Here is a 17,785-nt window from a genome sequence, read left to right as displayed (position 1 = left end):
AACTGCCCCTGTGTATCAACCTCATAGCTGAAGAAATTTTACAAAATCAATATATAAACTGCGGCTAATAGTTGGGAAATTACGGTATCCACCTTCTTCCTGAAACCTTTTTCGGTCGGTTCCAGTTTTCTTCTCCTGTCCATTCTGTTTACATAGTGCAGTCTCCGTAAACTCAGTGACATGAATATTCTTCAACTTATATTACTTTCAAAATGTTGGCAATTCTGCACTCCATAGGGACATTTGATATAATATAAGTTTACTTTTACATGGCTTAGGATGTGTCAGGCACTGTCTTTTGGTCAGACTACCATCATATTCGCCCGGAAATAGAAAACCGGATTGAGGAATATTAAAGTGTCCTGGCGACGTCTATTGTTGGCTAACAAATAAGGTGGATACAACAGCACACACACAACGCATGTACTGTACTAGACATTCCATACCCTATAGCTGAGGAGTCTAATTCTAGATAGAGAATAAGGCCTTTTGTTGTGTGTGTGAGTGATGTATGTGTGTAGTGTGCACCTTCAGTGTGTTGTGAGAGTTGCGCCTGCGACCTTCCTCCAGCTGCATCTCGGAGTAGAGCTCCTCCTCATCCTCCTCCATGATGTCAGACAGGTCAGAGCCACGGCTGCTTTCTGTATGGTACTCCTCACCCTGACTATATTGAGGCTACACACACACACACACACACACACACACACACACACACACACACACATTACTACGCACACTAATATCTAAGCAATGTTGAAAAGTAGAATGTCATGTAAGGGTCTTGAGTAGAGGTCGGGGATGCTGCCCAACCTGTCTGCCCAGCTCAGAGCCACGGAGGAAGTCGTCCACAGATGCCCCTCTACGCCGTCCCTGGCCGTAACCTTCCTCATCCTCTTCTTCATCTGAGCCCTGCTGGTGGAAAGGCTGGCTCCTCCTCTCAATCTGAGATAGATAGAGAGAGAGAGAGAGAGAGAGAGAGAAAGAGAGAGAGAGAGAGAGATAATGTTCGGCACAGAATGTCATCTGGAACATGATGACACTGCATTCAGTAATTTTACCTGGTGATGCAACATCTTTCCACCTTGAATGAACTTTTTTCCATTAAATCCTGTGATATGATGGGTTCTGCTCCCGAGGTGCAATGATATTATCCTTTTTCTCAAATTATTCCCTACAGCCAAAATCCCCCAGATTTCATTTTATATTTGAATGATAATCCTATGTTGCTGGATTAAAATGTCTAGTTTGCACTGGTACAACAACTTGTGGCTAATGAAACCTCAAAATCCCAGAATATCTCTTTGGTATTTTGTAAATTATTATAATCTTAAATGCATATTTGTACGATTTTGTCTTTTGTATGCAACCACAGTAAGGGTTGGCTTATTTTAAGTTAATAAGTTCTCCTAGTAAGAAAAGTGATATATACTGACCTTCAGAAGAAATGGATTGGTCTACCGACATAACTGCAGTGCAAACATTTACAGCATTTTTAAGTGCATGGCAAAAAAATCTTCTATTTCTTTTAACGCACTTTAATCCTCTTACAGTCTTTATTATTTAACATAAAGTTTTGTCTTGTTTTAGCTTGTTTTAGGACACTGAAACAGCCTTTATCACTGAAACAGCCTTTATAATCATTGGAATTTAACCATGCCAAAGAAAGACAGAAGAACGTACAAGAACACTCTGGTTCAATCAGTTTTACTCTCCCACAAACCCAACGGCACTCAACTCGACTCAACTCAAACTAAACTTAACAAAAATCTGTTGGACTCGAGTCAACAACACCACACTATAATCACAACATGGCAAAAGTCAAACCAAACTAAAACCCCCAAAAACAATATAAAACTAACTACACCACATCAAACCAAACAACCCATACTGCACCGCACCAGTTCCAACCTCCAGCACTCACCCGTCCATTCTCGGCGGCCACCCTCTGTGCTGCCTCTCTGGCGATGGCCTTGGCTACCGTGTCGGGGATGAGCGTGCCGCGAGGCTGCGGCAGGATCCTCTGTGGTGAGGGCGAGCGGCGGTTGGGGTGGGCTGGCGCCTCCAGCATGTGTCCGTGTGCGGGCCCGCGGGGCATGGGGCCGCCCGAGGGCGAGCGCAGGGGCTCCCACGGCTGCTGGCCGCCTGGAGGGCCGTGGTGCCCGGCGCCGGGAGGCCCCCCGGGCAGCCCGGGCTCTTTGGTTTCCAGCTCTCTGGCACTTAGTGGTCTCTGCGGATGCCCCGGAGCCGGGTGGGCCAGCTGCGGGATGTGCGGCTGGGGCATGGGGATGTGGGGCTGGGGCTGGGGGCCTGGGTGAGGGGGCAGCGGGTGGAGGTGTGGCGGAGGCTGCGGGTGTGGGTGCGGAGGGTGCGGGGGCAGGTGTCGGGGAGGCTGCTGCGGCAGGGGCTGGAAGTGGCTGGGCGAGGGCTGGGGGACCGGGTGGGGCGGAGCGTGGGGTGGAGGGTGCGGCTGCATCTGAGGCTGCGGTTGCTGGGGGCCCGGGTGCTGGTGTGGGGGCATCGGCTGGGGCTGAGGGCGTAGCGGGGACTGGAGGTGAGGCGGAGGCGCGTGGGGGTGGGGGTGGGGGTGCTGATGGGGAGCACCAGGCGGAGGCACCAGCAGGTTGTTTGGAATGGTTGCGACGGGCGAGTCTTGCGACTCTCCTTGTGCTGACAGGGTCCGGACGACGACCTCGCGCGCCTCCAGACATTGGATTCGGTTCAACTCCACAGTCACGTAGTCCGCCAATGGAAACATCACCTCAGCTATCTGAAGACATACACAAAGAGCACTCCCTTATCGCCAAGACTGCATATACAGTCTTTATTTTAGTGTTTACTGTTTGTCACCATAATGGCTGTTTTCTGATCGGTAAGGCAAGTTACATTTTAAGTCATTAAGCATTTATGACTGGACAGAGCTTCATGTCTGCATTTTAAATTAATACATGAAGCAAAATGAACAAACGTCTAAAGATCTAAACTGGCAAATCAAAACAATCAAATCAATCCAATTATTGTGCTGTGGCAGATCACTAAGGAAAGACTACATAGTCACAATCTTCAAAAGTCTCTCCTTCTCCTTGATTTTTCAAATGCATGCACTATACAGTATAGTCAGGGATGTAGTGGTAAAATAAGAGATCCACACTATGAATTCTGTGATCTCGGTAAGGTGGACTCCGCCATTGCGGTATCAGATTTTTTAAAAAGGCATTCAGAACATGTTTGATGATGGTGGAGGTTATTGTCCAATGTTTATAACAATACCAGTGGTATTAAATGGTTCCTAGAGTGTTGATGAGTGTATATATTGTGAATGTGGATAATACAGTGTAATTTATGAATGTTAAACGTTGCAATTGGTGAATAAACTCTAATAAGAGGTGGATAAACTCTATTTCTGAAATTTCATAGGTGGATAAACTGTGTTTACTTGTGTTTAGCCTCCACTTCATCCCTGTGTGTCGTGGGGTGTTCTAATACTATATTAAACTGTCAGAGGGTAACTATACCACACTGCAATGAAAATGAAGAGGTCTACCATGCTTCAATATGAGCTATGCGCTAACTATGTCCACTACGCTAGAATAGAAATGTGCACGGATGTAATGCCTCCGTCATCCAGCAGAGAGCACCAAAGTATTTGACAACAACTATAAGCTCATATCTGCAGTGGAAATTATGTTGAATGTGAGATTCAAAAGCTTATGGCTTCAGCATTAGAAGCGGCAGCTATTACATCACCAGGACAAAGACAGTGCATTACACGCAAAGCTGAAGACTAATACTTTCACAGTGTACCGTACAGAGCTGAATACCTTCAAATCAAACACACGGACACACACACTCACCTTCTGTCCCTTGGTGCACACGGCGTACCCAATGACATTGGCCCCATTGGAGGTCCCCATAGGCGTGAGTAGTGGGGGTTTCCAAGAGACCTGTAGGACCCCAGGACCTGGACCGCATTGGACCTGAACCTCTTGCGGAGGTAGTGGGGGACCTTAGGAGTGCAGACAACAGCATGAGAAACCCTTCACACAAATTAAACTCATATATAAGTACAAGACGGAAAACACCAATTCTGTCTTAAAGCTGTTCTAAATTCTGAAACTTATAGCAGATGTATAAAAAATAATGACATAAATGACTGATTGAAATGATTCTGATAGATTGGGTGGGTTACCTAGAATTGTATGTTCACAGTGTTCACTGACTACTCAAAGTAGATTACCCTAAATAAGGTGCGAAAGATATTGTGTGTGAATTAGCATTCATCCCAAATCTTCCTAAACAGGCAAACATCAAATCCACACATACACACACCAGTCCACACACACACACACACACACACACACATACACACACACCCCTCTCACAGAAATAAACATATACACATTTTCTCCTTAGAGAATAGGAACACCAACCACGTTTCTTTATCCAAATTCAATTATATTTTCCATCCACTCTCTACCGTAGAATGACACTAATCAGGGTTTATTGCTTGCCACGTTTACAAAGATGCCTAATCCTGCATTGTGACAGACTGCATATAGCAATAAGCAGAATAATATTGTTAGCTGCCTTAGTGTGTGTCTATGAATTTGATGCTAAATCTCTAAGTGTAAAAAAAGAAATGTAGCCTACCGAGGAAAAGAGATGCTGCCCACACACTACATGCTATATTGAGCCAACATACTGCAGAATACAGAATTATACACTTTGGTTTCTCTTTCAAGAAGCTGTAAGTAATGTCAGGAAAGCTGTTAGCACTGTTGGCCAACTTCTGACATATTTTTAGTCATCAATGTCACTGTGTGTTACACAGTACAAAAGCAGATGTTTATTTAAGTATAAGTATACGTATAAGTATATACTCTTTTGATCCTGTGAGGAAAATTTGGTCTCTGCATTTATCCCAATCCGTGAATTAGTGAAACACACTCAGCACACAGTGAAGACACAGTGAGGTGAAGCACACACTAATCCCGGCGCAGTGAGCTGCCTGCAACAACAGCGGCGCTCGGGGAGCAGTGAGGGGTTAGGTGCCTTGCTCAAGGGCACTTCAGCCGTGCCTACTGGTCGGGGTTCGAACCGGCCCATCTAAAGTGACAACTTTTTATGCCTGGCAAAGCCATTACAAATGAGTTGTAAAGGTTACATTTGCATTTATTCATTTAGCAGACACTTTTATCCAAAGTGACTTAAACATGTCAATTAAATGCTTGCTAGCATGCTAGCCCAGCTTCTATATAGTTTTTAGAAAGTGGTTTATAAAACATTTATCCACACCCTAACTAATCATCAGTGCATGTGTTTACCGGTAATCATTATTTTAATAAAGGTATGCCTACATGTAAGTGTAAATACTGCAGTTTTTGAATCATTTACACACCCATTCTAACTGATCTTATAGACAAATTATTATTGCATCATTAATTAAGTTTTAAAAACATTTTAGATATAGGCTTATTCACTATGAACAGACCATTTATTGCGTACAAATGCTTTATTGATGAGGATTAATGTAGGAAAAATGATTTGATGAACAAACCATGTACTAATTGTTTAGAAATGCTTAATAAATGATAAAGTGTGTGTAGTTATTATAAAGTGTTACCCAAATGAGTAATGCCAACAGGCTAACAGAAAGCATGAGAATCATTAATAAACTGTCTCTGTGTGTGTGTGTGTGTGTGAGTAGGGTGTGTGTTCCTGCACCTTGACATGTCTGAACTGCCGCCTGGGTGCAGAACTCCACCCCCACCTCCTTCTTCTCCCTCTGCTCCAGGGGCAGTTGCCAGGGCATCTGGTGGGGTTTGGCCACCACCCGCACCTTGTACACAGTTGTGGCCTTGAGGCCAGTGAAGCGGTACCGGTAGCAGCAAGGCCGCACCACCGCCTGCTCCACGCCGTCCAGGTAGATGGCGTGTGCGTAGTTGCTGTTGCTGGGCAGCCACGAGAGCTCGGCCGAGTCCAGCATGATGTTGTCGACGCGCAGGCCGCACGGCGCCACCGTCACGCCGCAGCCCACCAGCAGTGAGCAGCGCAGCTCGTCCGAGGGCCCGCGCTCGGTCAAACTTTGCACGGACACGCGGTAGGTGGCGGCCGCCAGGTCCAGCTTCTCCAGCAGCAGCTTGGTGCGCCCGCCGAATGGCACGCTGGAGCGCACCTCGCCGTCCACCAGCACGTTGTAGCCGCTGACGCCGCCCCCTCCGCCGCCCGCACCGGTGCCCGCCGCGCCCGAACCCCAGCCGAGCGGCACCTGCGGCGGCTCCCAGGCCACGATCACGCTGCGCGCCAGCTGCTTGATCAGCGTGAGCCGCCGCGGGTAAGGCACCACGTTGTCGGACAGCTCGTCCCCTTCCTGCGGGCCCCCCGTGCCATTGCTGCAGGGCCCCAGAGGGTCACCCATGCCCAGGCTGTCCAAGGGCCCCCCCAGGCCCCCGGCCCCGTCGCCCGAGCCAAGGCCCAGACGGCTACGCTCCAGAGGGCCCAGGTCATCCCCACCCTCGGCCGGGGGCTTCTCCTTGTCCTGGATGAACTCCACAAAGTTGGAGGGGACAAGGCCGCGCTGTCCATCCAGCAGCTCTCCTGAGGGGACAACGAGACACAAGATGTGAGGTTATGTCCAGGGAAAAAGCAACACCATACACTACTACACACATCTACCAGTCTTTTACAAGAGATGCATTTTGGTGTTTATTCTCTCACATAATCCAAAAGCTTTACTTTTTCAACCCTAAAAGCATGAGATAAACAAGTCATCCAGTATTCACTGAAGTGCACTTTTCTGAACAAACATGGATGCTCCTGCCATGGCGAGTGGGTGTTTGTAACACATGCCGCCACTTTGATGTTTCTGCTTTATTAATTCAATGTGTCTTCATGGGACACATTCCAGGAAAAGAGAGAGAGAGAGAGAGAGAGAGAGAGAGAGAGAGAGAGAGCGAGAGAGAGGGGCTCGTAGATACTGACGGTAATCATAGCCGTCAGAGGATAAAAGCGATTTAGTGCTGAGGCTCCTAATGATGCCTGCTGCAAGAGTAACTAAAATGGAAGAAAAAACTAATTAGTAAAGGAGAAAGCTATGAAATGAAAAAAAAATAAAAAAATAATGACTCAATGGGCGACTTTGCCGAGGTTGTCGGTCTTGCCCAGGGACACGTGACTAATGTATATGTGTGTGTGTGTGTGTGCATATATGTTTGTGTATGTGCATGTAAGTGTTTGTGTGTGTGCATATACTGTATACATTTTTGTCTGTGTGTGTATGTATGCAAGTGCATGTATGTGTGTATTTGTGCATGCAAGTGTGTGTGTGTGTGTGTGTGTGTGTGTGTGTGTGTGTGTGTGTGTGTGTGTGTGTGTGTGTGTGTGTGTGTGATTGTGTGCGCACGTGTGCATTGGGGGTGGTGGATGCACACCAGACCCGTCAGCAGAAGAACATGCTGGTGATTACTCAGAGTCACGCTGGATTAGGCATCGGAAGACAAGCACAGGTTGCATCACTCAGCAGTGCTACCTTCACAGAACTCATCTCAATCTCAATCTCAGCTCTCTGGGATTATATGGGTGCCACGCAGCAGGCCAGCATTGTACTGATTGCACTGGTCATGTAACAGTGAGAATCATCAGCGACCAAATTATTTGATTTCAATCATCATTCATCACTCACAAATTCTTATAAGAAATTGAACTGTGAAATATAAGAAGTTGAACTGTGAGCGACTGCTGTTTCCCATGTCAGAGTATCTTTGTTTGCACAAAATATGACTAATTCCCAGAAGATTGATTCTTGCAATTAAATACAGTACTTGGCAAAATATCACATAACTGAATTGATTTTACTCCATTCCAGGCAGTATGATAGTAATGTGGTCATACAGTGAATCTGCACAAATATTACTTTCAAACCTCAACGTATGGGAGAGCAGTAGGTACTGGTGTAACATACAATGAAACATACATACATGAAATACAGTATAATCCCTCTAATGAAGCTGAAATTTGAGCAAACCTTCATAGAAGCCATCATCATCCATAGTCCCATAGACATACAGGTACTTCCCCGCCACCAGGGGGAGCTCTGCCTCCGGATGCTCATTAGGTCCATCATAAGGGTTATAGCTGGTTAGGACAAGAAGAAGAAAAACGGAGACAGTCAGACAGCGATAAAAGCTCATGTGTGTAAAGATCGATATAGTGATAAAGCCAATGAATGAGGTGTGAACTCCTGTGTGCTTACCTATAGCGGGCAGTGCAGAGGCGGACCTGTCCTGTGTAGCGGGGTTTGGACCTGGGAGATGGACTCACCTCATCCTCCATCTGTGGGGACAGCACCGGTCATAAACCCAAAGGCCATTAGCAATAATATTGAGCAATCACATTTACTTTATGAGCAACAGGTAGGCTCTCCCTCTACTGATTTACGCAGTGCAGTGTAATAAAGCATTACACTTCACGGTTAGAATTAGGTCCATGTGATGTCTCAAGGCCCTTTGGGGATTGGATTAGACAGTCTCAATATCTCGGCATGTCACGGTAATATCATATTATAGGCTTTCGCCTTTGAGTTGATATAAAGAAGTTATTTTCAGGCCCATGTCATGTTATTCCACATCTCACAGAATGAACCCCAACCACATGAACCTCATTGATTTTTCAGCCATGTTCACGCAACGTCCAATGCTTAGATGACCCCATGTTCCGGCATTTTCTGCACCCGAGCATTCTGCCGTACAGCACACGTAAGAGCCCACGCACACACCAAAGCGTAACCATTATCTCCTGTTTATCAGGCTGCCAATCACCTAAGTAGTGGAAAACAAATTCTCAGGGGCAGCACCAAGGCCCCGGGCTTGACAGCCTGCGCAGTACATGTGTGTGTGTGTGTGCGTGTGTGTGCGTGTGTGCGTGTGTGTGCGTCTGTGTGTGTACTGTGTATGTGTATATGTGGTGTGTGTGTATTATGTGTGTACATGATTATAATGACCTAAATACCAAAGCACATGATGATGAGGTAACTCCCACTGCGGAAAGAGTAATATGACAGAGCAGTGAAGGAGAAAGGATTCACGCCTTCCTATATGCATACAGTACCATGTGTATGATTGAGTGGGTAATGTGCAAGATATATAGCATATTTCATACGACACGCTCAGGACAGTATGCATATATTCACTTTAACATATAGGAAAATGTATGCTTTGAATGTGTGTGGGTAAAGATACGTGTGTACGTTAACGTATGGAACACAAGTTAACAAATGTGTATACATACACACGTGTACACATATTTGTGCATGCTTTCCTACATGCGTACCTCTGAGGGGCCTGCCCGCTGCGGGCTGGAGGGCCTACTCCTGGTCAGGATGATGGGTTTGACGGACAACGACTCGGGCTTGTGTCGGGCAGCAGCGGCAGCGGCGGCGGGCAGGGGGTGAGGGGTCTCGGCTTTCAGCGGACTGCCCGCAGGTCTCTCATTGCCTGGAAGGAGCCATTTCCACAACACAGCGGACACAAGCACAGACACAGAAACATCAGCCAGCCATCTGCGCCACTCACGGCCCCTCTGTAATTACTTAACTCAAACAGAACAACACGCACACACACAGGGAGGATGGACTCCAGAACCACTGCCATTTGCTCTCTATTTTTACATTACAGGAAGCTACGTCTGGAAGAGTTACAGGGCAGATTAATTCATGAGAGCTACGAGCCTAAATTCTGTATTAAATATTACATTTCAATGTGTACCTGAGAAAAAAAAAACAACCTCGCAAATTTACTCATGGAAACTCCTGGTGAGTGATATAGCTCTGTTGATAATATCAATATTATATCTCATGTTTTTTTAACCAAAAATCCAATCCATGATATTGTCATAATGATTGTACTGTCAATAAGTTCACCAGCAGCTGAAGAATACAATTACATTTTTTCATTCACATATACTCAGTTTTACAAGTTCGCCCTTTTTTGGCTCTTACCTTTCCCAGGCTGAGAGGGTCGACCGTTGACAGTGAGAGAGAGGTTTTTCTCTGGGAGATGGGCAGCCTTCAACACAGGAGAGGGGTCAGCACTCAGGATGTCCACAGTGTCAGCCTCCACTCGGAACTTATGAAGTTCTTTAGACAGAAGGGTGAACTGCTCACTTTGAGACCTGCATTTCTGTTCCAGGTTGCGAACTTTGACCTTTTAAAGGAGAAGACAGACAAAGGTGAAGAGAAAAAACAAAGGAGAAGGAAAAGAAGAGAAAGAGAAGAGGAGAGGAGAACAAGGAAGACGATTAACATGTTAGATGTTGTTACTTTATGTGTTTAAAGGAGGATCCTTTTTATATACTGTATGACTGTGAGGAGACCTTGTGAAAATCTGAAATCTTATCCATTTACATAAATCATAGAGAACCAATTGCTTTCTTTAATATCTAAAGAGCTCACTTGGGGCACAGAATGCATATCTAAATCTCTATGCTATGATCTAAGTCTAAAAATAGGAAACTAAAAAACATTACTATGCATTGATAACAAAGCCCACCATAGTTTCAGAAGCTTATGAACTGACTTCATATATATTCAGGGCCTTATCTAGAAATACCATGATGACAATAGAAGCCATCATTTCATGGGCCATTAGTTTAGTGCAACCAACATAGCTTTAATACCAGTGCCTGCCAACCAGATGATAAGCATGAGCTGAGTCATCATCACAGGGAAAGTTTCTTTTGGCCAACAATTAACGGGTTCTGTGGCCATGCACTGCACTCTTGTACTACATTTGACTTGAGGATTGCTTGCTTTATTAACCACAAAAGACAACATTTAGCCAGAAGGGGGAAAGGTTGTACAGTAGTTCTAGATACTGGTAATTAAAATAGCTAAACACAAACAGGACAGTTTTGAGGAGAATAGATGGAATGGTGGAATGGTCAATGAACAAGGGTACATTTCCCTACGTTGTTCTTTATGCCTTATCATTATCATTCTTTATTAGCGTTCTTTATCATTACACCCAATGAGTATGATTGGACAAATTATGATGATAAGGCCTATAATGACTCAACAAAACAGGAATCAGGAATGATAGTATTTTTGAGTTCATATTAAATACCTGGAAAATAATCTGATAACTATTCCTGAGCAACATGGCCCATTTGTATAGAAATGCATAACAATGTATGGTGTGTACATTTAATACATCTAAATCGTTTTGAAGGTGTGGGGTTCACAAAACAAAGCTTTGGTTTTAGAAAGGTTACGTTGCATTAGTATGGAGTATGGTATCTTCTCAGAAAACATTATACCTGCATTCTGTCCCAATGGTTCTGTTTGAGCACGAAAGAAATGAAGATTGAGAGAAACCAAAAAGAAACAAGAGAGTGGTGAAACATCTGAAAAACTGATGATCAAGAATTTACATGTGGGTAAACGGCAACCAAGAGAGGAAAAAAAATGTTTTTGACAACACAACAAAATGAAAATCTGTCAAGTCTTTTGATTTGACAAACTGTGAAAGGGACCGTGATTCTTTTTTCTCTTGGGGCTGAGATTGTTGTTGTGTTGAGTCAGTGCCAGTCGTGCATGCCAAGTGTGCATCAGAGTGTGCTTCTGTGTTTGTGAGTGTGTGTGTGTGTGTCTGTCTGTCTGTCTGTCTGTGTGTGTGTATGTGTGTATGTGTGTGTGTGTGTGTGTATGTGTGTGTATGTGTGTGTGTGCGTGCGTGTGCGCGCACTTGTGTGTGTTAGAGGCTTTCAGATACAACCCCTCTGCAGATCTAAGCCTCCTCCCTTCTACAAAACTGTCAGGAAATGTTTCCTCTTTCTGGATAACTGCTTTCCATCTTGGCAGACCTTACTCCTTTCATATGAGCATTTGATCATTTGCCTGGCTTGCTGGAAATGAAATCTTTTTTCCCCCTTCTTGAAAACTATACTCACTGAGTCTGGTGCCATGACTCTGGCTCATCATGATCACAAACACTCCACAACTTCGATCAGAGAAATGTGTAATTGAAAAGCCTTCAAACACCACAGTGGGGACCTTGTCTGAAGCGCTACTACACTTAGCAATACATTACTGCAGGTTTAAATCAAATACTGTATGAGTGATATCCCTCATTTTGTGTCATCCTAAAGAAGGTATCCCTTTTATGTGTCGTGCTAATATGCTTTCCTCAACCTTACAGACATAGCGGACTGATTTCAGACATATATGACAAACAGGTACTGCAGACGTGGAATGGTCATTTTTTACCTCTAGCACATGAACCGCTCCCTCGTGCTCCTTCTCGGCTTCAACCTGAGCCTGCAAGACACATTTTCCCCCGAAAGAGAGGTCAGTTCGCAGGAAACTGTCAACAATCATCAATCAACACAGAGTCGTTTGTGTCAGAGATGAAGGTCAAAGTACCCCAGTCAAAACAACCATCCAGAAGCCCCCCAAAACAAAGCCACTCTCATTCCATTTAAGGCAGTCATCTGTTGAGTGGACCTGTGCTGCACTCGTTGGCCATAGCATCTGTTAGACCACCTAATTGAATAAATTCACAGACCAAAACAAAAGCGCGGAGAAGAAAGCCAATCGGACGGAGGACGACAGGGAAGGGGTGGAAATGAGACTGTCTATCTTCACTAAGCCGACCAGACAGATTTGCGCGCCATCAGAACGCAAACCGACAAGATAGGCAGGCAATGCGCGCTGCACGCAACAGAGGGTGAGATGGAAGAGTGACGCCATAGAGCTTTCACTGCCTGTGTCGATTTTGAGAGGTGAGAGCTCAGCAGGGACCTTCCCCTCTTCCCAGGGGAGGCGAGCACACATTGTTGATAGTATGCTCTGCCATGTTTACTGTCAGCTCTAATTGTAGTGTATGTCTGTGGCAGCTAATCTTTTAACGGGAACACACGTTGGCAAAGCACAAACATATGAGTCTGCAGGAGATCAAATGACACGGGTCCTATCAAACAACACCTACGGGGTGTCTCTTTTTACCTCACACACTCCTGACGTTTTGCATGAAGGACCCAAAAAGAGACGCAAGAACAGAAAGCACACCTTTTCCATTTCAGGGAGAAGCGTAATGGCACTTCAAAATGTAAAAAAAGTGAAGCTCAGGGATTTAAAACGTAAAAGGCTTCTCAGATCTAACCTACAGCAGAGGTTCAGATCTAACCTTCACAACGGTTCAATCGTATCATGGGAGCCAGATGTCCTTGTCTCCAGCAGACAGGTTTCATTTGCGTGACCACACAGAGCCGCGATGAGGGCGACGTGGCCCAGTCATGTGAGCCTAAAAGCTTTTGGCAGGTCACTTTGCTTAGGCTGCACATGGAGTTGGCACATGAGGTCAGGAGAATTGCAGACCCCAGGTGGTTTAGAAGAATTTAATTTACTTTGTTCTAACTTCTCTGATCTCAGCATTCATATGTAGTTATTTAGTTCTTCAAGCTATAATATGTATGTTTTTGTTTATTTGTTTGAAATGAGCTCAAAGGCTTATTTTAATGTAGACTAGTGTCCCTAAAGGGAGGTCTTATTGAACACCCTTGGCAGCATTACAGAGAAATGTCTCTCTGAAGTTTCTTAGCTAGACTCAGCATTCAACCAACCAGAGGCTTACAGTAGATCCAAGTGAGGGAGTGGACCTCCAAGATGTCAGTCAAACAGCTGCTGAGCTGAACAAGGGAGAAGAGAGGCTTGTAGACAGCAAGGGCTATTGACAAGGTGATGTCTGTACCCTGCAACAGTTGCTGATAGGGTAAGGTCTAAGGATTGAGGAGATTGTTGAATAAGATGAGACTTGTGGCCTATGAGGACTGCTGACAGGGTATTATTTGGAGATAAGGGTAATTTTTGTGGACAGGGTGAGGTCTGTGGGCAGGTTGGTGTGAAAGACTCCCACCTTCTGCAGAAGGTGGATCTCCTGCTGCTTGGTGCTGAGGACAGCCAGGGCCTGATCATGCTCCGCCTCCAACTGCTGCGTCCGGTCAGCAGCTTCTCGCATATGCTATGACACAAAGAGACAAGGGAAAGAGAGAGGCAACAACAGAGAGAGAGAGAGAGAGATCAGAGAGACAATATTTCTTAGGATAAAAGGATAAATCTAAGGATAAAAAAACATTATGCCAGTATGCCCTCTCTTTCAGTTCATTTAGTTATTTGCACATCTGTTGGTTCAGAAACCACAGGAGATGACACACACTTATGACTTATGCCAGTGATTCTACACATGAAATACAGACAGTAAGAGACATTCAGGACAAGAGTCGCAGGGTAAACACTACAAACTCGTTCCCTCCTGATTCTGCAAGCTCTACAATAACTATTCTCTCTTGTATGTTTCTGCTGTCAGCACTCATGGAAGCATCCTTCATGTAAAGATGACCAATATCTAAAACCACTTTACAGTTTGTTTGTATACATCTTTGATCTGCAATATTGGAGAATGCCATTTCTGTCACAGCTTAAATACCACATGTGTGTCACATTACAGTCAATAATCCAATCTTGACAAGTTCAGATGTAGGCCATGTGTGTATGCTTGACAAAGTAAGAGGACGAGCTTCAACTTGGGTTGCACTTGCACTACAATGGCAGGGTTAAACTGAAGAGCAGGAGTTAAGAACAGACATAGATAGAGAAAGCCGCTTAGGAGGCCTGACAGCCATTTCTTTCCCCATGTGTGTGACTGCTGGGAGAAGTGAAGCGAGTCTCCTACATAATCACAGTTGGGTTTATGCTGAGCTGTCAACTGGAGGCTAAGAGGAGGAAGCTAAGTCCTCAAGTGGTGAAAGATCACCCCATATTTCTCCAAATATAGTAATGCATCGCTCAAGCAGAACAGGTTAGGAAATATGTTATGAAACTCCAGACGTTAAAACGCCCTCGTTAAACAAGACACATCATTTAGGCTGCTATTGGCATTTAGTGAGCGCTGTTGGTGCAAGTGATGTATTATAACAGTGATGATAATCAATCCTCTTCATATTGGCATACTTTCCCTTTGGAATCAAAACTTCAATATAGTGTGGTGCACTGCGTACTGTAGAGTAGACTTTGCCAGGAAAGCTACCGTTTCAGCTCATTGTTTTTCCAGAATGCCGCACAAGGCATGGTAGACCAAGCTTATGCTCCACCAAAGTGTGGGGGAGTCGTGTGGCAGGCTGATCTATGTATAGGCTGCTAATTTAATGCAGCAGTGCCTGCACCCAAAAACCCCTTTGATATGAAAAAAAAAAAGAAATCTCCCGCAGCCAACCCTTCTGTCTTCCCCACTCATACATTTTCCTCTAGCTTTAAATACGTATTTCAGTGGCTGGAACTTAACCCCCTCTATCCTCTATGCTTATGCCTTTTTCCTGGGGAGTGAGACTTAAAAATGGTTACGCAATGGTGTTATAAAGTTTGGCTTCAATTGTCTGAGAAAACAGACAAAAGTTGATGGGGCATTTGAGGTAAGGGGAAAGTCTCTCTTGAAAAAGTCTTTATCCTGCCTTCACCTCGCATGCGCTGTTCATTTCTCTACATTAACCTCTTCATATTTTATCTCTCCATTTTATTTTTATTTTTCTTCACAATCAATATCTAGCAGAGGACTGCTACATGCTGCATTCTTTTTAGAGAGGTGCGGGGTCGATTGCTTGTTACGGTACCATTTTTCCTTTATGAAACGCCTCTGACAAATAATCAATAAAACCAGGGCATTGCTAAATTGTATAGCAAGGACATTTTTCATTCATCAATGAGACTTTTATATCCATACACACAAACACACATACACACATTCACAACATGTGCACCCACATGCTCTTTGTCATTGTATATTTTCCTGTATGAATGCATGCCATTAATCATTTGCGGAGAGGTTTTGCTTTGGTCTCCTGTACTGATGGTGACTTCTATATAAGTGTGCAGGTCTGGATCATACTTACAGACTCTTTCTTTTGATATGATTTTATAGTATCAGCTATAAAAGTTACCTATTTTTCAGTGGTGTAGTCTACGTGATACGCAGGACTACTGTATTGATTCTCATAAGAAGACAAGCGAGAGATGGACACTGAGATTGTCATTAAACAAAGTGACCAGCTCTATCAGTCAGTGGAATGTCAGTCATAGTACATCTACTTGAAAGCAACTTTGCATTGAAGTACAATTAATCATTTCAATTTGTAATCTGCACTGGCCAAACACTGTAAAAATAGAGTAAGGCTGTTACTGACTTTTCTCCAGCAATTTACAGTAAGATGACAGAATACAATAATATAAACACCAAGGAAAGCAAAGACTACTACGTATGTTCACATTTTTCATGCAAAACTGCTATTTACTGACTACCACATGTTGCCCTCACAGGACACATTAGAAGAGGGCTGATGCAAATAAAAGGAAATACGAGATTGAGATGAGGTGGCTAGACATTCAAAGTCAAGAACAAAAGCTCTGAAGAGGCTATGGAAATGATGGTGGGAGCTCTGTGGGTGTTTGCATTTGCATTGAAGTTTTAGTGGACAGAAGAGGTGTGGGTGGATGGGTGCTCCGTTACCTTCAGGACCTGCTCAAGGTTCTCAAGTTGGTCTTGGAGCTGGTTCTTCTCCTGGCGTGCCAAGTCTCGCTCCTGAGTCACAGTACCAAAGGTCTCTCGGAGCTGCTCATAGTCTGACTTCACCTACACACAGAGGGTGACACACACACACACACACACACACACACACACACACACACACACACACACACACACACAAACACACAAACACACAAACACACACACACACACACACAAACACACACACACACACACAGAGTAAAGACCAGATGCCTTATGAGGAGTGTGGAAGAGGGGGCAGACAAATTCATCTTTGAATTATTTCCAGCACTTCCTTCTCAAAATGGCATGAATAATGACGATTATGCAATTGTTAGGTTGCAGGAAGTTCATGGAGTACTGATCCTGGGGGAGGGAAATAAAAGTTGATTATCTCGCTTCTAAAACAAAGATGTGGAAACTGCTGACAGCACTTCCAAGTTCTGCGGCGAGTTTCCGATGAGTCATTGGCTCTACCTGAGCATATGGACATCTCACTTTGTCTCTGTACAGGACTATCCCCCCTCCTTATTCAATCCAACACATTATTCATCCAGTCTTAGCCAGACTACTTTAAATTCTAGCAATGAATACCTGACAGCTGCCTTCACAGATCTCTACTAGAGCTTCTGTCACAATTATGGTTATGCATGTCCTTTAAACATCAATATTTGCTCTGTAATGAAAGTGGTGTACTTAAGAAAGTTGGAAATGTACTTTAATTAGATTGAAGAAATGGGCATCAACTGTCTGGTCTTAAATTATGAACTCAGACAAGACATATTACCCCTTTAAAAATGTATTCATCTCTGAGCAAGTCTTAAAAAACATTTTTTGTAGCCTACATATTCCCCAGAACAGACCTCTGGCTGTTAAGAGAGAGCCCGCTCTAAATGGAAACAAGCAAATAAAAAAGTAAGACATAAAAGTGGACTAGATGGCAAATCTCGCTCCCAATCTCGCAAAGACAGTGACTAAAATCAATAGGAGCAGACACCACTCCCTGTCTCTCTCCCTTGTCACCTCGCACATGCTCTCATCTATCCTGGAAGTATCTCCACTCCCTGTCTGTCCCCAGAGGAAGGCAGAGGGGCAGATTCACATCTCTGCTATCGATCGGCGGTACATGAGGAATGGCGTGGGTGTCAGAGAGAGAGAAAACGAGAGAGAGAGAGAGAGAAACTGGGGAACAGGCGCTG

The 17,785-nt window shown here is 44.5% G+C and overlaps 1 protein-coding gene across 9 annotated transcripts in view; it reads right to left on the bottom strand.

Moving 5' to 3' along the window:
* The window catches only part of rimbp2a (RIMS binding protein 2a), a 61,839-nt gene that overhangs the window by 11,889 nt on the left and 32,165 nt on the right, over window positions 1-17,785 (bottom strand). For 7 of the 9 annotated variants that reach the window (XM_042059617.1, XM_042059618.1, XM_042059623.1 and 4 more), the window contains 12 exons: window positions 16,548-16,670; window positions 13,905-14,009; window positions 12,257-12,307; window positions 9,992-10,196; window positions 9,325-9,488; window positions 8,249-8,328; window positions 8,021-8,130; window positions 5,722-6,594; window positions 3,852-4,003; window positions 1,922-2,767; window positions 811-942; window positions 529-675 (listed from right to left, as the gene is read on the bottom strand). In XM_042059617.1, coding sequence (XP_041915551.1) covers window positions 529-675; window positions 811-942; window positions 1,922-2,767; window positions 3,852-4,003; window positions 5,722-6,594; window positions 8,021-8,130; window positions 8,249-8,328; window positions 9,325-9,488; window positions 9,992-10,196; window positions 12,257-12,307; window positions 13,905-14,009; window positions 16,548-16,670 — 2,988 coding nt within the window. The remainder of the gene's footprint in view (window positions 1-528; window positions 676-810; window positions 943-1,921; window positions 2,768-3,851; window positions 4,004-5,721; window positions 6,595-8,020; window positions 8,131-8,248; window positions 8,329-9,324; window positions 9,489-9,991; window positions 10,197-12,256; window positions 12,308-13,904; window positions 14,010-16,547; window positions 16,671-17,785) is intronic. The other 2 variants (XM_042059620.1, XM_042059625.1) reach the window with 1 other exon arrangement.

Source organism: Alosa sapidissima, chromosome 13 (assembly GCF_018492685.1).
Source record: "Alosa sapidissima isolate fAloSap1 chromosome 13, fAloSap1.pri, whole genome shotgun sequence".
Classification (NCBI taxonomy): domain Eukaryota; kingdom Metazoa; phylum Chordata; class Actinopteri; order Clupeiformes; family Clupeidae; genus Alosa; species Alosa sapidissima.
This window is presented reverse-complemented; position numbering and strand designations above follow the sequence as displayed.